Consider the following 22,270-nt stretch of genomic DNA (forward strand, 5'->3'; position numbering starts at 1 on the left):
GACCGTCCAAACAACCTGTAGACACAATACCTGGTTCTGCAGGGTCAGGACATTAAAACAACCTGTAGACACAATACCTGGTTCTGCAGGGTCCGAACCGTTCAAACTACCTGTAGACTTCTTAAGATCTTCACTTCTGAAACTCTGGTTCTTTAGGTTCCGCTTCTGTGACTTCACTGTGACATGCGTTGTCAATATGGTCATTGAAAGTTATTATATTAAACTTGAAACGTATCACTCCTCTGTGTTCCTCTGACATCTAACTGTTCCTGTTTTGTAACGTGCATCGCTTTCTGCTCTCCTCTACCCTCAGGCTGATCAAGATGTCCAGTCCCTACATGAATAACCTCATCATCCTGGGGGGTATGCTGTCCTACTCATCCATCTTCCTCTTTGGCCTGGACGGCGCCTTGGTGTCCGAAAAAGAGTTTGAGGCCCTGTGCACGGTGAGTGCAGAAGCGTGGTAGCTAGAAACACACATCTGCTACGCTAATCGCGTGCAAGATCTGGGGCTTACACTGTAAAGCTCTTTGGCATTATCTCCCGTTTTTTCTCCTTTAAAAGGTTACCCAGCGTTACGCTCCTCCTTGCCTAAGTCGTGAGGACCATGGTGATGTTGGACTAGCATGCTAGTGCCCTTCTTATCCTGCTTTCGAAAGGCGTAAGGCCCTAGGCTAACACGTGGTTGGATCCGTCCCTGGGTCTCTTCCAACATGGAGCGCATGAAGCTCTTATCCCCCAGTGACTGCTTGAACAGGTCTTTGTGAGCGTCTGGTTTAATTAAAGATTTGTGATTACAGTAATAGTGCACTTTTGACTAGAGCCTTTTGGGGGAGTTGGGGCCCAACTTGAGCGGTAGGATGCCATTTTGTGATACAAGGGTTTCCTCAGAGAGATCTCCTAAATAATGTCAGCTTGACGGGAGGGGCAGCATGTTGATCTTCCTATGGCTACTTGTCTGCCTGGGTGACCGGCTCCGGACCGCACTATCCAAAGTGGATGCTGTCAAATCAGAGAGGGCGTGCTGAGGCAAAGCCTGTAATCAAACCAATCAATATGTTCTGTGTTTTCTTTGTATGGCAGCTGTAATTGTTTTTTCTATACCTCTTTCTTTATCCCCTCTCTTGCTGTGCCCCCCCATTGGCCTACATACACACTCCTACACACAGAAACACCAGATAGGCCTGTGTTTTCTGTTGACAAAGTATCTTCCTATTTTCACAATAAAAGTCTGCTTCATCAGTGCTCCTCGGGTCGAGGAAGAAAGAGAGTGGTAGTTGCCCACAGGAGAGCTGGCGACAGTCATCGCACTGACCTGACCTATTCATTTGTCTGGGGGCCTCTTGGAGGGCCTCTAGTACCACAGCTTCTTATCAGGGCTGCTGGTCACCTGTTTCCCATCAGGGCTTTTCAGATTTCAACAATGCTCCTATTTTCTTCAGTAGGACTTCTGCTGTGGTCTGTTGCACATAATGTTTCTTTCTGGTCACGTTGCAGATCTGGGTTGACATTCATTATCAAATATCTCAATTATTGTTTTATTTTAAAACGTTGTTTGTCATTACAATTATTTGAAAAGGTTGAATAGTGAAATGTGGGCATGTTTTTACAATTATTTAGAGAATTAAGACAGTGGCCGGTTGTACATGTATGTACCATACATTTCTTACGGTACATTACACGTTTTCTGAATCAGTTACTAAGTATTCCTGGGGTGCATCTCAATAACCCCAAATGGCTTCCACTTCTGGTGTCTGAATTTGAATGGTACCATTTCACAAGCTCCACTCCTCAGGGGTTTTACAAAACCGTGGTGGGGTGATTGACCCGCTAAAGTCAGTTTATTCAGTTATTCGGTGTTTGAAGCCTCGCTTCTACCCTGCCTGTGGATATTCTTTACATTTTAATTATTTTTCACTCAACTACACACCATACTGCACACTTTTAAAGGGATGTTTTAAATTATTGTTATTATTCTGAAACGAAACTATATCATGGAAATGGCAAACTGAAGTGTCATAGTTGGACAAGACTCCAGGTGTCACGGCGGTGTGACCAATTACCGTTACAATTACTTGTTACCAGAAAAGTTAATTGGCCTCATCCTAAATTGATATTCCCATGACCTGTGGATGCACTGAGAAGTTTCGGCGAGTTTCCTCAGTTGAGTAGCACCAGAGAGCTAGCCCTTGAGGAAAACCTGCAGCCCTCTGTAAGAAAGCAGAATTGCGAAGTTCACATTTCAACATGATAAAGACCCAAAGCACAGCCGTAACTACAGTCGAGTGGCATGGGAATAAAATTAAAATTGGTAGCATGAAGATGATTGCTGTCCATTGACACTCCCCAAAGAACTGGAAATCCTGAACGGTTTCGCAAAGAATAATCATTAAAAATATTGTCCAATTTAGGAATGCAACTTGCAAACACCCTAACCGCTGTAATTACTAAAGGTGCTTTCATGTTGTATTATGTCATGGGGTGGAATATATATATATATACATATAGCCATTCAAATATACATATGAACGTAATGGTTTTAGGCTACATGTTTGACAATACTTTGTATTCATAGGAATGTTTCCCGAAAGAACATTCAGTGTGGGGGCTTTTATGCCAGTGTTTCAAAGGTGGCTTTGTTGTTGTTATCTAGTTACAACTTGTTCTAAATACTCACATAGCCTACAGGGGCTGTGTGTTCTGGAGTGTTTGGTGATGTTGCTGAGTCTCATTTATTCAACACACATTCAATATGTTGCCAGTAATTCTTTCCAGAACTGTGGCTGAAGTTCACCTACTCGTTAAATTGTAGCAGGACTCCACATTTTCACAGCTTTTGGAAGATTTCTCAACCAAGCAAATAAAAGTGCAAATAGCTTGTCCGTCTAGATCTTTTTTATAGTCAAGCTTCTCGTCAATTGTTTCCATCCTGATTTTGCAGGTCCGAACGTGGATCCTCATCGTGGGTTATACAACGGCATTTGGCGCCATGTTCGCCAAGACCTGGAGAGTCCATGCCATCTTCAAAAACGTTAAAATGAAGAAAAAGGTGAGAGATGCCAATCTGTGTCCCTATTGCCTCGTCAAATGCAGTAACTAAATAGGGACTAGTATGCCATTTGGGACACAGTAAAAAAATACCTACTAAAAGACAGAGTGATATTTTCCAAACCGTAACCCTTAAGCCAACAACCCAGATTGAATGCTTGTATTTAAACGTGTACAAGCGTCCATTACTTTCAGCAAACGTACATTCATCCCCTTTGTTGAAGTTGTAGGAAATAGGGTCCTGTTTGGGACAAAGCCAAGTTATTACCACAAGTGAGAGATGACATCCACAGGTCTGAAACCTGCTTTTATAATTAATGGAGTACGATAGTCCGTTTACTCAGCTGAATTAAGCAGAGCAGAAGGGGCCTGAAACCATCACTGACCAGAATTTACTGTCAGAGAAATCCTGTCTCATTACCAGCCAGCTCCTATTGACCTCACTGATTCTTTCACTAGATCCTTCACTGATTCCTTCACTGATTTACGAAATACACATTATGCAAGATAAAGAAAAAGGTGGACGGGGTGAAAGGAGAAGATGAAGGAAGAGGTTATTGTAGCCAAACACATTTTCAGTTTTTCTGTACTTGATTAACATACAACTTACCTCTTAAAGTGAGAATGCAGATCCATCAAAATCTGGTTTCAATGTATGGTGTAGTTTACAGCATTTGCATGTTTGCTGACTAGCCAGTTATGCTATGGTTGTAGATCTTCACAGACATAAAACCTGTGGATGCAGTGAGCATGTTAAAGTATGTAACGACCATCAGACCAGCGACCTTGAGTCCAACAAGTGTGTCCAGATACACACTCCGTTGTCAAAGTAGTCAAGTTATTCTCTTTTTAGCTGCGACAGCAATGTATGTAGGATAAAAGAAAAATAAGGCTAGGATTTTCAAACACTAAAACGTCATTTCCCCCGAACAACATGTGTGTAAGTGAGTACAGTAGCTGGCGCAGGAGGCCTTAGAGGAGGTGTTTCTCTCCCAGCGAGAGACCCAGCGGCGAGGCAGATAGTTGGCCCGACTCAGTCCCACCAAGCCCCGCGGGAGAGGCATCGATCTGGCCACAGAAACACTATGCACCGGGGGAACGCGCACACCTCAAAGTGTTACACCGAATACAATACACAGTCAAACCGGATTCACACACCGCAGAAGTTCAACTAAAAAGGTCAATCCCTGGGAATCCAGATAAACAAATATACATCTGCACTCGTAGGGGCAAACGGCACCTACCTCTCCACGTGGCATGGATCTCTCTCATTAGCCCCGCTGTCGTACGCAGGCCTTCGGATTGCAGCCTGTAGACGTCGCCTACGTTCCTGAACAGCAGCGCTGCTGGCCTGCACTGATAACCGCGGCGTCCGGGCGGGTCGTGGGTGGCTGGTATTTCACTCTTTGTCAGCAAAGGACTGCTTCTTGCGGCGGTCAAATGAGCAGGCCCACGTCCAAAAATAGAACCTCCCACAGCCCCGACCACAACGAGCGATATCTGGCGTATGTTCTGTTGCCAGAGGACACATCATCATTCGAAATCAAACCAGCTTCCTCTTACGCACGTATGTTCATGAATGGGTCTGTGATACACAGTGTACAAGTGGTGGACTGCAGAATATATGTATATATCCCCTGGATGTACGGTGACCGAATCTGCCTCTCCTGGTGAAAATAACCAAGCAAGAGATTGGCTCGACCGTGACAGAGTTTGCCACACGCACACGTGCATAGTGTGCATGTGTGAACACGTTTCTAATTCCATTCTGATGTGGACTTTTTGGGGAGGAAATACATAAACACATGCGCGCGCGCGCACTCATAAACCTGGTGATAAATCTGTGCAGGATTTCAGTTACTGCAGATATGCCTCATCAGAGAGAGTGGATTTACATCGTGGATTTTTTTCAAGCCTGCTGCTTTGCCGTTTTTTTTTTTTAAATGTTCTTCCCAGGACTCAGTAACTGCGTTAGCGTGTCCTTCTGTCTGTATGTACCGTGTGTATGCATGTTTGTGTGTGCACGCCTTCTTGCTTGTGTTGTATGTGTTATGTTAGGTGACCCTACCTATGGACGTGTTCCTCTCTCGCGTGTTTCCATTCTTCTCTTCAATAGAAATACAAAATGAACCCCGACAATCACTATCCGACGCCTTACGCTCTGGGAGCCGGTTTGATTGTGTGAAGACTTCCCAGGCCTATGTGGCAGTGCCTCGGTCAGCCTTTTGATATTTATAGTCCCTCTCTCATCCTGGATAGATGGGTGGAATGATGACGACTGCAGGAGGGAGTGTGGGAGAGCTGTCAAGGAGAGTGGGAGAGAGAGAGAGAGCGCGTGGGAGGCAAGAAGAGAAAAGAAGAGAAAAAAAAAAAAAAAAAAGACAGCAGTATTTAAAGATCGAAAGAGACAGGGACAGTGTGACATCTGACCTGGAGTCATTTCAAACATCTTTAAAGGTGCTTGGAAAGGGATGACCTTTTCTGTTTATTTCAACTGAGATGTGTTCATAAAAAGGTTATTTTCAAGTAATAAAACAACCACACAACATCAATGCCGATCCGTGGACTGTGCTGCTCCCACAGAGACATGCAGACTCAGTTCAATCAATCAATCAATCAATCAAATTTATTTATAAAGCCCTTTTTACATGAGCAGTTGTCACAAAGTGCTTTTACAACACACCCGGCCTTAAACCCCAAGGAGAAAACAACAGTAGTGGCTAGGAAAAACTCCTTGAGAAGGCCGAAATTTAGGAAGAAACCTAGAGAGGACCCAGGCTCATAGGGGTGACCAGTCCTCTTCTGGCTGTGCCGGGTGAACATATTAAGAGTACAATTGTAATAATTAATAAATGCATGTGGGCTGAGTCCAGAGTCTATTTAAACTTCAGTCCAGGTCAGAAGCATGACCAGATGGACAAGGACAGGGACAACACAGGGGAGGGGGAGGTGTCAGCACAGTGGCAGCTGAAATCGTCAGGTATCGTCTTGATCTGCAACACAACCAGGAGGACTTTGGACAGGGACAGCAACGGGTCTTTCAAGCCAGGTGCTCCTCAGGTATGGGACCTCATGCCCTCCTAAGTTCAAAATGGGAGGAGACTGGGAAAATTCTGAAAATGCATTCCTCATATCAACAAGGATTTATAGTGGAGAAGGAGAACTGACCCTACTCCCCCAGCACAATAATATAGCAGCGTAAGACCTTGGGGCTGAGATGGGGTGTCCAGTGACACTGCGGCCCTATCTGGGGGAGGTCCCACATTGCCAAGCATCAACCAAAGGGAGACCAACCAACCGCAACCACCCTGAATGAGGACAGAGTATTGCCAGCAGTGTACAGCCCAATTGCACAAGTTATTCCTCCTTCTCCTAGTCATCTTGTTCCTCCTATTCTTCCTCTTTCTCCTACTCCACCGCCACTGCCCAAGCAGGTAGGATCTAATGCTCCCCAGGAGGAACCAGACTTGAGGAATAATGCTCAGGTCGGGTCATCTTATGACTTATTCCTTGTTGATTTAACAGGGCCATGGACCGGCCTGTCTGTCAGCAGTTAACCCTCCCCAGCCTCTCCCTACCTCCCTACCTCCTTCCCCAACACATTTACTGAGTGCAGGTATTTAGGCTGTGTGGAATAAGAGGTGTTGTCAGTTATCACAGTAGAGCTGGGAGCCTGCCATGGAGCCAGAACGCTGTCTGCCTATCTCTTCATCAAGTAGAGAGGCTGAGTACTGCCGTCGTTGGGCGCCGGGCTAACTCCACCTTAATCCCTGTCCCTCCCTCCCTCACACACACCCCTCCCTCTTCATGTCTCTGTCCCGGCCTCCCTCGCGCCCTCTCTGCTTCTCTCTGTCCTTCCCTCACTCCCTCACATCACACCCCCCCGCCTTCTCCGCTCTGTCTCTCTGTCCCGTCCTCCAGAGGACTGTCAGGGTGTGCTCGAAAAGGGTTTTGCTCCCAGCATCCTTCATTCTTTAAAGAGGCCAGGCTCAGTGGTGTTTAAGCAGAGAAACGGTCAAACAAACCCAGGGTTGATGTTCATGCTCCACTCCCCTGCCTGCTTGTCTGTCTGTCGAAACACAAAAGTAATGACAGTGGAGGAATTAACTAAAATTGGTTAAAGTGAGGGGTTCGTACATACAGTGGGGAGAACAAGTATTTGATACACTGCCAATTTTGCAGGTTTTCCTACTTACAAAGCATGTAGAAGTCTGTAATTTTTATCATAGGTACACTTCAACTGTGAGTGACGGAATCAAATAAATCCAGAAAATCACATTGTATGATTTTTAAATAATGAATTAGCATTTTATTGCCCTCCTGTTCTCCACTCATTACCTGTATAAAAGACACCTGTCCACACACTCAATCAAACACTCCAACCTCTCTACAATGGCCAAAACCAGAGAGCTGTGTAAGGAGATCAGGGATAAAATTGAGGACCTGCACAAGGCTGGGATGGGCTACAGGACAATAGGCAAGCAGCTTGGTGAGAAGGCAACAACTGTTGGCGAAGTGTACCTATGATAAAATTACAGGCCTCTACATGCTTTGTAAGTAGGAAAACCTGCAAAATTGGCAGTGTATCAAATACTTGTTCTCCCCACTGTATGTATATATTTATTAAGTATACATAGTGTCTTTGATAACTTTTCAGGTTTTGTTTTTTCACTGAATTACAGATTTTGTTCCGTTTGATATTTTATTTTAAAACACTGACACTCAAAATTAATTATTGTAAGGTAACATTATTTTAATGTTATAAGTACAGTATGTTGGGAAATAATTGCATAAGAATTCAACTCCTGTGCTATGAAAGCTATCGAGTTACCTTAAAGTTGGCCTCCACCTGTGAACCATCAAAGTTGCTGTCACTTTTTCTGGACAAAAACCCAAATGTTGAAGGATCACTACTCAGGCTCTGAATTTAATGGAAAATGAAGACCAAAGTGCATCCAACAGAAGTTGGTAGATGAAATAGAATTGCTCAGATAAGGAATTGTGCAAAATAATATCCAAGTTTTTGAATATCACGGTGAGCACAGTTGGATCAATGATCAGGAAGTGAAAGCTACACCCCACCACCCAGGCTCTGCCAAGAAAAGGCCGTCCCTCAAAACAAAACTCTTAAACAAGCAGGGACTGGGCATTGTTTCAAAACTGAAGGAAGAATGGACAGAGCAAACTACAAAGAAATACTGCGAGTATAAGTTTGGGAGGAAATTTACCCAGCAGGAAAGGGATCCCAAGCACAAGGCCAAACTGTCATTGGAGGGCTCAAGAACCAAGATGTCCTACAGTAGCCCAGTTAATGTCTTGATTTCACACTGAGAATCTGCGGGAACTAATTCAAAATTGAGGTCCCAAAGCGTTGTCCCACCAACCTGAACAACGAGGAGCAAATCTGCAAAGAACAATGATACTACAAAAAAACTCTGACCCTGTTTTCTAAGCTGCTACTTACTTACCGGAAGACTGTATTTATAGTTGACACAGTATGCTAGTGCTGAGTGGAATAAGCTGCTTCCTCTTGAAAAAGGTTTGTTGGATCAAAGTCCCCTGTTGGAAAGTCTTTATTTGCTGGGGCCTCTAAATAGGTCACTATTCAGTATTTGATGGACCTGAATGAAGCAATACTGGAGACTGTGGCAATGTATCTAAGTCCTCGACTACAACTGATTTGTCCAGGTCAAGACTTCCTTTGCGTTCGCAAGTTTTCTTGCAGGCTTTTGTTTGCATCACAATAGTCCAAGAAAACCTCACGTAACCGAGGGCTTCATCATCAAGAGGATCACTGGACAGATCAATTTGCCATTAAATCCCTGCCAGGTGGTGTTCAGTGCCCACTCAGATTGTGTCTCCGTCATTTGGTCCCTCTCGCCTTTCACCACATAATTTTCTCACTGCCACCAGCCTGGCACTCAACAACATGAGGCCTGGCTTCGGATCCATGAGTGCATCCGTCACCCTAGATTAGCCCACCATGAGCTAGTATTACATTTTGGGCGGTTTTTTAACAGCATAAAAATGCAACATCATTTATGAGAACTGTCAGAAAGTCTGCCCCTAGTGGATGTACCGTTTGAGAGCCTTCATTAAAGAGTAGCAAAGCAACGCCAGAGACGATACCTTGTATCTGGTGATGTCTACCGTAAGGATCACAGACTTCAGACAATCATTGCATGCAAACGATATTCTACATGACTAATTAATTGTACGTAATGCTAATCTGTCCAATCCTTTTCCAATACTATTAGTGGAATAGATGTGCAATGAAGGCAAATGCAAGTACCAATGGCAGTTCAAAATGTGCAATGAAGGCAAATTGAAGGTAGCATGTGCAACTGAAATGCCGGGATAGCAGCAATGATGTTCCAGAGGTAGATATATACATGTAGCAACGGAAAAACATCCTTATCAGACGTTGTAAAGCAATTTCAGAGTCCAGTAGTACAAGGAGAGTCATGCAAATATGAGTCCGGTAGTACAAGGAGAGTCATGCAAATATGAGTCCAGTAGTACAAGGAGAGTCCCTGAGAGGAAGTACAAATTGTCCATTATGATGTGAAGATATTTGAACATATCCAGCCAGTTAAAGGATTCACTGTGTCGCGAAGGACGTAGGGGTGGAGAGGAAGCAACCAGACGCAGGCAGAGTGGCAGTCGATGAGGTGTCTTCTTTAATGAAAAATAACACTGAGTGCCAAAAACCATGCCAACAAAAGGGGATAACCCAAAAACGGACCACTCACCACATACATGAAACAAACATAGACGAGCAACAATGACCGACAAATGAGGGGAGCAGAGGAGCAGCATTTAAACACGTACTAACGACCGGATTGGGACCAGGTGTGGGTGATAATCAGAGACAAGACCGGGATGTGTTCGTGTATGAAAAGTCAACCGGGGAAAGCGGGAGATGACGTGGCTGTTCGTCACCTCAGCGTCACACACTGATAACTTAAGCTAGGCTTCCTAATGTAGACTGCATTGACATTTAAATTCAAAAAGTGTCATGAAGTGTCATGCAATTTACGGTAGACACTGGCATTTAAGATGAGTTTTTTAGTTAAGGATGAGGAAGTGTCATTTGTAATTCCCAAAATTGTGTCTCAGCTTGAACGCTGGTTTGCAGTCTCTAACCGGAGAGTTTCATTAAACAGTGTTGCGTAGTGATTTGCGATTTCTGAGGTTGGTTCATTTTCAGTTTAATAAAAGTGATTTTTCGTGACTGTTTCAGTTAATATATGTATAAATGTCTTTCAAATTTATCTTGTGGGGTTGTGTGCCAATCACCTGATTTTAGTGGCACACACCTTTCTGTTTCCTTTTGTATTCTCAAAGCAATCTGCAGTATAGGTAAGCCAAATGGATTTAATCAAGCCCTTTTTACTTTAGCAGTTGTGACAATAGACTAAAACCCCAAAGTGGATGGCCACTATGTGAATAAATACATGGCAGACACTGAATCCGCAACATGACCAGGTGGAAAAGGACAGGAACAACCAGGTGTGCTATGCAGCAGTGAGAGCAGCTGTCATCATATAGAAATCAGCAACATAACCAGGTGGGGGTTAGACAGGAAGGGCTACCATAGGAATAATTTTTGCCAGGCCGCTTAGGTGGAGCCAGCCAAGAAGAGTGAATGTCTCTTTCTGACTGACTGTGTGGCTGGCTGGCTGGCTGGCTGAACCCATTGCTAAATAGTGTAGTGATTAGAGATGTGGAGTGCCATGCAGTTGATTGGGGTCCAATCCTCGCCATGGACCAAACAAAGTAGGTGTTAGGATTTGCTCAGGATGGGCTAAAACTTTTGTAGCTGCATTATAGTAATCCTAAAGTAAAACTGCTTACGGTTTTACTGAGATGGACACACTGAACCAACAAGGACCATTTCAGAGTCATTGTTTTCATTGTAGGTGCTGTATAGCTATTAGCTAGCCATCTACAGTAATCTCTTTCTAATTTCTAATCGTGGGCCGGCTGAGCTAGGCTTGCCTGGTTTCTTGTTTTTTTCTTAATTTAAAGTGTTTTCTGTAAGTGGGACTGATCCTTCAGTGATAATGCGGGTAATGTATAGATTTTAATGGTATATGTCTGGAGTTTCATCCTCCACTGAATCTTCCACACTAATTGGAAAAGCCTGGCATGAAACAATATGAACACCAATCCATTGTTGGAGGTCAGGAGGACAATAATAGCCTGTGGCTGCTGTCCAGCGAATTGTGGCTTGCCAACTTAATTGGTGGTGCCAGCCCCAGTAACTAGGACAGTCAGTGTATGCAAATGTAAACATGAGCCCTGTCGTACACACATTGAAGGGCTATCTTTCCAAAATTTTTTAAATAGGACTCCCTCAAGAGATGTTCAAACTGCCTGTGCTTGTTTTTACCCCAAAGAGTTGACCAACACGCCACAACTTCGCTCTGAGTTCCGAGTTGCGTCAGCTAAAAGCCTTGTGCTTTCACAATGCGTCGAGGACGACCACGAAGATTTTATTCTTCGTTGGTTGTAATGGACTTGTGGTTGCCCCAGGTTTTTGCATTTGGCCAGGCGAAACTGAACCTTGAAGCCATCTCAAAAGCTTGGGCTTGTCTTTAACAATGCAACCAATAGATTAATAGGGTCCATTCATCTAGCCATGCAAAGGTAAATATGTCGCAGCCCAAGGGACAGTCATGACACCACTATCAACTTTCTGATCCGATTCACCTGTCATCGGGAACTGTGGGAAGATTAGTTGATCCGTCAATGTTAATTGCCTTTCAGAAAAGAGAATCTATTTTAGCCCTTTGTCCTTAAATTTTTTGGAGGGCTTAGAGACCAATTAAAGGCCAACACGTTTGTTGGTAGAAACGGGCCGTGATCAAAGGTAAAACACAGGAGACCTTTGACCCCCTTTATACTTGGCCACTTGTCATCTTCTCGTGCCCTACACTGTAATAATCCCAGCAACATAATAGCAGCTTCCTGCTGCTATTCATCCAAACCCAGAGCCAAAGAAAACTTCCATCAGTCCCTTCTGAGCCCCATCATGTGAGCTGGAATGGAAAGATTGATAGAAATATCATTTATACACACTGATGGTTGATGGAAATGTCATTTATACACACTGATGTCGCTCAAAGTGTGTGTTTTCCTGACCTTTGCTTTGATGCGGACGGCTGTGGGGTCAAACGCTGTTCAAAATAAAGATCAGAGGCCCAGGAGTAGGTGGGGGGGTGGCTTTCATCCTCTAAGGTTCACCATCACAAAAGAGGGACTTTGTTGATTGCCGCGACTGCTTCTCTGGTTGCTGTCTCAGAACCTCACCCGTAACCCTACCTCCGTCCCTCCAGAACCAACCTACTGTAGTAGACTGTTTAGTGAGTGAACTTTTTACTCACCTGTGATTTCTGTTGTCCTTGTTTTTAAAGGAGGGTGCAGATGGTAGACAACGTGTTTAATAGTGTCGCTTGTTTTTAGTAGCCCCTCCCTGTCATGTAAGGAAAGTGGGTGTTCACTGGTCTGTGGGAAGAGAGTCATGGTTCTCTACTTAACCAGGGGAAAGACATCTGATCAGCAAGGTGCCTGGAGCATTTCATTGAGAAAAGGTTGCTTCTTCGTGTATATATACATAAAAAAATATATATAAAATATAAACATCACTGGAAAAAATGACGAGACCACTGCAAATTGAACGCTTCTGTTCCTCAGTGGTCTCTTAATTTTTTCCGGAGCTATGTATACATCAGCCATGCACACACATACATACACATATACATATGTATGTGTGTATATATATATATACACTACCTACCTACCTTCAATAACATTTCGCATTCAAGGGCTCTTGCTCCGCCACTGTAGATAGAGACCTTTCTATGGTTCAGTGTAATTCCTGCCACCACCTCCCTCTCCACTCTCTCTCCAGTCTCTCACTCTCTTTCTCCCCCCGTGTCACTCCCTCTCTCCTCTCCTGTCCAGATTATCAAGGACCAGAAGCTGTTGATCATTGTGGGTGGGATGTTGCTGATTGACCTGTGTATCCTAATCTGCTGGCAGATTGTGGACCCGCTGAAGAGGACTGTGGAAGAGTACAGCTTGGAGGTACGTCGGGCAGCCGTTGGTGAAAGGGGCGCTCAGTACAGCCCCCCCCCATTACTCAACACACTCTTAACACCTTGGTGACGCGTGCAGCTCCTCTAGAAGTGATAATGGTTCCATGTCTATAGCGCTAACCACGTCCGCCAGTGAGACCAGATGGAGACCGGAATCTGTTTCGTTTCTGGTTGTTATTTTTGGTTCAGGACGGTATTAGCCACTCTACCGCCTCCTGTACTGTCGCTCCGCTAGCCAGACTGTCTCCTCGCCAAGCCTGCTCCGATGTGGGGTTTTGGCAAGGCCTGACGGAAAGGGACACTTGGCAGCCCTCCTCTCCCTGCTGCTGGGTTAGGGGTCAATGTTTTGTACTCGGTTTTGCCAGGATTGATTGAAGGAGGAACTCAGGATTGCCAGGATTGGTGGGGAATTGACTTGGGGCTATATGTATCTTTGCGGATATTGGTTTGGTGTGTGAAAAGACCATATTTGAACTAGAACCTGCCACGAGTGTTTGGTAGTTGAAGGTGCTGACTTTAATGTTTAACTTCTTAACAGAATACAGTGATCTGTATTTTATTTGACTTTTATCAGGTGGAAATTAACAATCGCATTCACAAGGGAGACCTGGCCAAAACCACAGCACACCAAGCAATATGAAACCCAAAGCAACCGTGGGTCAAAGTGTTCCATGCCATCAGTATCATTTTGTGTCACGGTGTGTAGTGCATCTTTAAAATAATTTAAAGGGGAAAGCTCCTGTCATTGCAGTATCTTTCGAGGGGGGCAAGGTGATTTGACCTTGGTTCAAGGCATCTGACCAAGCAGAAAAGGCAAAGAACTGAAAATACTGCAAGTCCTGTATGGGCCAGTCAACACAAGACTGTCAGGTAGCCGCAGGCCATCGTTTTTATTTGTTTGCTGCACAAGTAAGATGGGAGCTGTCTAAAAAACGGAAACTAGCATAGAAATACAATTAGGAACAAGTATATGTAAATCGGACTCACGAAAACATTCAGTTCTGAAGGCCATCGCTGGTGTGTTCCTGCTGGCTTGAGGGGGTTTCGGGAAGGTTCTTTGATGCTGTTGAACACAAGTGAAGCTTTTGGTTGTTTTTATTTGTTTGATTGTGCAGGGGTAGAAGAAGAGTTGGGTAGGATGACATTCTACCTCAGAGTCAATGACTTTTCTGTGACTTCAATTAAACGAGATGATCCTCAAACGATGAAGCAGTGCTAGGCCGACTACACACTCCCCTGAAGCGACATTCACCACGCATTCCGAGTCTTAAGAATTTATTTATGCTTCTTACAAAGAAAAAGAAACAGCACTTATTTTTCAAGTCACCAAGGAATCTGCTACAGACCAAAGCACAATTCGGCGTAAAACATATCCTCTTGGCAAGCTCCAAATGTAAAATGTCTTTCACTGTACTCGTTGTGTTGTTGCTTTAGACAACGCACATTTGCTTAAAGATAACGCTCACATTTTAAGCCTGCCTGGCGGGCCCACTATAGCCTTGCTAACATATTCATTCCAGAATGTTGTCAGTTTACTCTGTGGGTCCTGGGAGTGTTCTCACAGACCTAAGCCTGTGGAGTGGAGTGAATGTATTAGCCTCATCGAGTATGAGCTTACCCCCCTGGGCCTGGCTCTCTCTCTGCATGCCTGGGCTGGAGCTGAGCTGTCCCACAGTCAGGGCCTTCCCGTCGAGTTCTCCCCCCCCCCATCCCCCCCCACCCCCGCCATCGCCCCCCTTCCCGGGGCGTAGCTCCACTGGAGGTCATTCTGTCTGGAGCTTTGTGCTAGAGCCCGGTTCCATTGGTCCCGTGTGCATCAAGGACTGGCAACATCGATGGGAGCGTACCAGATACAAAGGGGGAGAGAGTGTAAAGACAGAGAAGACAAAGGATAGAGAGTGAAGAAATGGAGAGAATACAACAAAAAGGGAAATGGGGGATTGGGGGAGAGAATGGAGGAGGGGATGACTACAGAGAGGGGAGGAGGGGATGACTACAGAGTTCCGCATGGGTCAGCTGATCAGAGCCTCACCCGGACATTACCTGTTCCGAGAGCCACCCGAAAACCCAACCCACAGACTTAGTCTCTGCAAACGACCCAGCCTCATGATATAGCTCAGAGAACCGTTGCCTGCAGAAAAACTTAAAATCCAATTTATTCATGCCTCCAGACATAATTAATCATATTCTAAAACTTCAGTGTCTTGTGTTAAGTCGTTTTGGGGGCCCGCTTCTTTAAACCGAAAACGCGAGGAGACTCTAGAGCAGAGGTCTCAAACCGGTTCCACGGAGGGTCATGTGTCTGCAGGTTTTGGGATTTTCCTTTAAATTGGTTCCCAGTTCAGACCTAAACAACCAGGTGGGGGTAGAAACGAAACCAATTAGTGACCTAATTAGTCAATTAAGTACAAGGTGAGAGAGAAAACCTGCAGACCGGTTCCTCCGTGGAACCGGTTTGAGACCTCTGCTCTAGAGTGTCCTGATGCAGTGTTCCTGGTCCTCTACTAGTAAACGGATCTCACCCACACTCTGACCTCCTTCACTTTTGTTGGCTTTGTATAAAAGGTCCATACTGTTCTAGTACAAGAAACCCCAAATCACTCCAAAGCAGGAATTCACTCATGATAATCCTTCATTTTATTTCTCCCATTCTAATTAGAATCGCTAGACATTTCTGCATGAGCTAAAAAGTAGGCTAGAAAGCGTGACTAGGTAGGCTCTCGCGCAACGTATGCTATTCTCAGGGGGAGAGGGGGAGAGGGCAGTTCCTGGGAACGATCCTACTCTTCCTCATTGATCCTACTCCTCTTTCTTAGCTGATTCCCTCCTCTCACAGAAACCAAGTTTTGTGTTTATATATGAAGCGTTTCTGACCTGCAAAATAATATTTCTGAGCTGCGAGCAGACCCCCAGTTCGAGAAAAAATGTATTCCACCCGTTGAGTGATTTATTAGCAGGTCCCCCGTGGGCAGCCGACGAGATGCTGGACTATACTACAAAAGGGGGGAGGAGGGGATGATTACAGAGAGGGGAGGAGGGGATGACTACAGAGAAGGGAGGAGGGGATGACTACAGAGAGGGGAGAAGGGGATGACTACAGAGAGGGGAGAAAGGGATGACTACAGAGAGGGGAGAAGGGGATGACTACAGAGAGGGGAGGAGGGGATGACTACGGAGGATGACAGAACTGTGGGACGTCAGTGCCTCCCGGCAGACCGGTCCGTGTGCTGCGCGGCGGCAGAGGCGAGGGAGAGACAGGATCACGGCTGATAGCAGGCCACTCTGGAGAACGCCGGCAAGGAGATTAGCCGTGATCGATTGGTTCAAGGAGGAGTACCATTCACGCCGAGCGGGCGTCATAAGTGGCACCCTAGTCCCTTCACGGTGCACAGTGCTCTGTGGTCAGGGGTGTGTTGGATCACCAGGATGACACCGAGCTGGCGTCCGTGTCCACAAGCCCCGCCGAAGGACAAACACAGAGACGTGGCGAACCGGCCGGTTCAGGTGTGTATTCTGGGCCAGAGGTGGTTGTCACTACTACTAGAAAATGGTGTTGGACGACCTACTGTATACTGGCACGTGATTTTGTTTATGTGTGTCACATGCTTCTCGTGTGATTTATTCATTCAGTCATTGTGTTTGTGTGCGTTAGCAACGGTCTCAATGAATCATGTTTTCTGTGAAGTGCGATGTCTGGTAAAATCCCCTGTGAATGAATTGATTTGAGACCCGAGGTCGACGATTTCCCGGATTCCGATCCTGGTGCTACTCACCCTGCTAGGTTAGCGTGCACCCAGCGAGCACGTCAGGAGTCTCTCTCCCCTCCCTCCATGGGTCCAACGGGGGATCTGAATTCAGGGAACAAAACAACATACGGTCGGTGAAACTGGGACATCTTTACTGTGGCTTCTGGGGCTGTCCAACCCTGTTCCTGGAGATCCACCATCCCTCAGGCTCTCTTTCCAAGCCTAATCTAGTCTAATACAGTTGAAATAATTTGCCGGATGAAAGCCGAAACAGGTTAGTCTCCGCCGGGTCTGGATAGGCGACCTGCAGCACGGTGGGTATCCTGGAACAGGGTTGGGCATTCCCGGTCTCATAGCGAAGAAGATGACGGAGCGAAAGACGGTGGTGTTTATTCATGGGGCCTCGTAAAGCATGTTGATGTGGTTCACTGGCTGAGGGGAATGAAGGCACAACAGGGATCGGAGGTGGAGAGAAAGAGAGTGCTTGGGGTGTTGAATGTGTACTCGGCGTTACTGCGTAGACACACGGAAACTGGACGCCGTAGGGGGCCAGTTGCCACGCACGTGTTTGACTTCCCTGGGTCTCGGTCCCCGACATGACAGAGAGTGGCTGTATAACAACACAGTCTGACTGTTTACCTGGCTAGTGTGGCCGTCTCCGCGGCACGGGCGTCTCCACAAGCTGTTCCCCCAACCCCCACGCCGCTCCCGCCGTCTGCTGGGCTTAACGCTGAAGTCGCTCCTTTGAAGCCAGAGCTCATTTTAATTACACCTCATTTTAATTACATGTATATGCGAAACACGGCTTTGGGGAGGCCTCTAAACTTCACCCACCCAGCCCTATTTGACCCCTCAGATTGAGGTGCCTTTAAAATTCACTCTTCGAACTAGGGCCCCAGATAGTATTTGCGACCCTGTGTGTCCCCTGTAGAGCACTACCAATTCCCAAATGCACCTTGTTCTCTGTAGTGATCTGTCTTTGACCAGAAACATTCATACAGTACATAGACTATACATACACACTTAATATACATACAGACATACATACACACTTAATATACATACAGACATACATACACACTTAATATACATACATACACACTTAATATACATACATACACACTTAATATACATACAGACATACATACACACTTAATATACATACATACACACTTAATATACATACAGACATACATACACACTTAATATACATACAGACATACATACACACTTAATATACATACATACACACTTAATATACATACAGACATACATACACACTTAATATACATACATACACACTTAATATACATACAGACATACATACACACTTAATATACATACATACACACTTAATATACATACAGACATACATACACACTTAATATACATACATACACACTTAATATACATACAGACATACATACACACTTAATATACATACAGACATACATACACACTTAATATACATACATACACACTTAATATACATACAGACATATATACACACTTAATATACATACATACACACTTAATATACATACAGACATACATACACACTTAATATACATACATACACACTTAATATACATACAGACATACATACACACTTAATATACATACAGACATACATACACACTTAATATACATACAGACATACATACACACTTAATATACATACAGACATACATACACACTTAATATACATACAGACATACATACACACTTAATATACATACAGCCGTGTATATACACGCACTTAATATACATACAGACGTGTATATATACGCACTTAATATACATACAGACGTGTATATATACGCACTTAATATACATACAGACGTGTATATATACGCACTTAATATACATACAAACAGACATACAAACAGACACACACATGCATACATTTGTACATGTGTACACTCTTAGATCATCATGTAACCACACAAACACAGACACACACGCATCAGTGTGTTTTCACACAGTCCCAAGCCTCTTTAACATGGGCCATGCTGACTGTATCTGCAGGAAGGTAGGGAAACCCTGCCGGAAAATGCCGGAGACGTTCTGCTGCGGAAGGCAATTAGGTCTGTTTTGCGTCTCGTGAATAATTGAGTGTTTGTTAATGGCGAGGATGTTCCAGCAGAAACCGGACAGATTAAGCCCTGTGCACGGAACAGACCGACACGTGTGGGCGTATCAATACACCTGTGTTACAGCTGAAGCTGTGTGTGTGTGTGTTCTCTTGTGTATCTCTGTTCATGTGAGTTTTGTGTATGTGTGTTGTAAGTTTGTGTGTGTGCGTGTGTGTGTGTGTGTGTGTGTCCCACCTGCAAAAGCCCTTCTCCTCTGGCCTGGATATTGTCTCTGGTGTAATGAAGGACAAACTGTCGAAGGCCTGATTAGCATTCTGGTGGGGTTTGCATCAGACCCCTTCAATCCCTCCCTCTCTTCCTCCCCCTATCCCTCCCTCTCTTCCTCCCCCTATCCCTCCCTACTCTTCTTTCCTCCCTTCCTTCCTCCCTCCCGCTCTCCCTCCCTCCCTCTCTTTCCCCCTCCCTCTCTCCCCCGTCCCTCTCTCCCTCCCTCTTTTTTTCCTCTCTCTCTCTCTCTCTCTCTCTCTCTCTCTCCTCCTCCTCCAAACCCCCCCGTTCCCCCCGCAACCCCCGCGTCCCCCCCAGCCAAGCTGCAAAGCAGGAATATTGCAGTGTGGCATCACCATGGTAACGGCCATGGTTTCTGACACCCATAGAGGGAGAGAACCGCACTGTTGATCCGTCAGACAGAAACAGAGGAGAGAGAAAATTTGGGCTGCCACTTCAACATGGTGACACATGCACAATGGGCAAAGACAGACAGACACAAGCTATTCACCATTCATGAACGCGCACTTAAACACGAGCTTGAACACATTTTGAACACACTTAAGCACACACTTGAGCACATTTGAACATGCTTAAACACACGCATGAACACATTTAAAACGCGCTTGAGCGCGCTCGGACACATTTAAACAAGCTGGAAGGCGCTTGAACACGCTTGAACACATTTAAACATGCTTCTGCACGCTTTGGAATGCGTGTGAGCACACATTCGGACATACATGTGCAGAAACACACGTAGACACTGGCACAAGCGCTCACAAACGTGCACACACACACACGTACGCTTTACACAGGAGTTCTTCCTCTCCCTCCTACTCTGCGTTCTCTTTCTGACGCCCACACTGGGGAAGGAGGACCGAGTGTGTTAAACATGCTTCTCTGACAGTGTGCCGGCATTCACTTTCTTCTCTCAGCAATATCCCTGTTTTGCCGCGCACGCGCAAAACACACACACACACACACAGCACAGCACAGCATTGCACAGACATGACTCACTGGCTTCTTTGATGTGCAAATGCATATTCCGGATTTGGTCCGTTAACACTTTGAGTTACTGGTCTGAGCACAGAAGGCCTCATTATCGGCCGGTGAAAGAAGATGTGGGGGTGATGGTATACCCAAAGGTCAGCACTGCGAGGCGACCATGGAGACAACCTCAAATTCCTATCTGCGGTATAACACTGTTTGCACCTCCTCAGAATGCTGGGTTCAAACAGGAAGCACAACGTTCCCGGACTGATCAGATCTACTGATGCTTCTGCCGTTTTAGGAGTCCGTTCCCTTCCGCGTGCGTGTGACCTTTCAACTTCATCCTTCACTACTTCCATATGACGCTCACATCCAGTTTCAGTTCCCCGTTGTCCCTCCTCTCATCCCCTCCTTCACTCATCATGTCCCTCCTCTCATCCCCTCCTTCACTCATCATGTCCCTCCTCTCATCCCCTCCTTCACTCATCATGTCCCTCCTCTCATCCCCTCCTTCCCTCATCATGTCCCTCCTCTCATCCCCTCCTTCACTCATCATGTCCCTCCTCTCATCCCCTCCTTCACTCATCATGTCCCTCCTCTCATCCCCTCCTTCACTCATCATGTCCCTCCTCTCATCCTCACCCTCCCCTGTTCTCCCATTCATCCTTCTTCATCCTCACCCATGAGACAGACCCGGGTTGGAACAGCTGCTGAAATAACCTGGAAGTCACCACCTGTGACCCCCAGGGGTCAGGAAATTGTACGGGCCATTACAGCAGGCGCTCCCATTCAGGTTGACCTACATTCAGTCCCTACATCCCAAGACCCCTGAGACGATCATCTCCATCCTGGGAACAGTTTTCACCAGATTAAGTTATACACAATGTCAGAATGTACTACTTCTCCATACGTCCATCCCTCCACAGAAAGGTGAGTTATGTGTGACCGCTTCGGAGAAAGGTGTGGACGTACTGCATGACTCCGAGGTCAGATGGGGGTCATTGACGGGCAGGGGGGTTGGTTGGAACCCGTCTACAGGAGCCCTGTCTGACGAATAAAACATCTCTCTCTCTCCCTCTGTCTGTCTGTCGGGACAGACAGGGAAAGGTCTGCGTGGACACAGAGCTACATGAGAGAGTGGGTGCAATAGCCTTCCTACAGACCCACGCAGCGAATACACGTGAATACCGTGACTACCGTGAATGCTGTCCACTAACACACACACACAATCGAAGACACACACCCTTTAAATACACACACACACACACACACACACACAAGCGAAGACACACACCCGTTAAATACACACACACGGACACAGCGCCCGCACATCTGCAGTGGAGATCACCTCGCTCCACCCTCCCCAGTCCCTCCCCAGTCCCTCCCCAGTCCCTCCCCAGTCCCTCCCCAGTCCCTCCCCTGGTCTCTCGCAGGTTGAGTGCTGCAGTCTCATCCACCTTTGATGATAGCGGTGGATGCCATCTGAAGGGCATCTCAGTATTTCACTGCCTCTGTTTGGAGTAGGAGATGGGATGTACAGATGAGCCCGGCTGCTTCGTGAGTTCCCATGTTGTCTACATGGCTGACGTGGCTGTGGTCAAATACAGTGGCAACACTGTATTACAATATTAGTCTGAATATGATGAACAATTCAAATGGCTAATTGTTTGCTAGTAGCTAAAATATATCAAACACTGTCCATTCCATGACAAAAGTACAGCAGAATGGCATAATTTCTACGTCACCTGAAGGAATCACAGGTCTGAATCATTTGGATTGGTGAAAGTCATAGGCTGGAAAGCTTGCTTACACCTATCCAATCACTTATAGATCTCTTCTTACCTCAAAACATGTATTCCAACAGGGCCAAAAACCTGAATCAATAATCTGCTGCACCAGCAGGCATGAGAATGGCATCCACAAGTTTATCTGACTCTGGGGAAATAAATAATGGACCTTTTTGCCAATGTCCTGAACTATCCCTTTAAGCTATCCTTCTGCGGGAGCTGAGTTGGGCTCT

General features: G+C 45.6%; 1 protein-coding gene across 1 annotated transcript in view; it reads left to right on the forward strand.

The window, feature by feature from the left end:
* gabbr2 (gamma-aminobutyric acid (GABA) B receptor, 2) overlaps window positions 1-22,270 on the forward strand; it is a 196,015-nt gene that overhangs the window by 141,613 nt on the left and 32,132 nt on the right. The window contains exons 11-13 of the mRNA XM_010891535.5: window positions 314-446; window positions 2,942-3,049; window positions 13,018-13,140. Coding sequence (XP_010889837.1) covers window positions 314-446; window positions 2,942-3,049; window positions 13,018-13,140 — 364 coding nt within the window. The remainder of the gene's footprint in view (window positions 1-313; window positions 447-2,941; window positions 3,050-13,017; window positions 13,141-22,270) is intronic.

The sequence above is a fragment of the Esox lucius genome, chromosome 10, assembly GCF_011004845.1.
Source record: "Esox lucius isolate fEsoLuc1 chromosome 10, fEsoLuc1.pri, whole genome shotgun sequence".
Taxonomy (NCBI): Eukaryota; Metazoa; Chordata; class Actinopteri; order Esociformes; family Esocidae; genus Esox; species Esox lucius.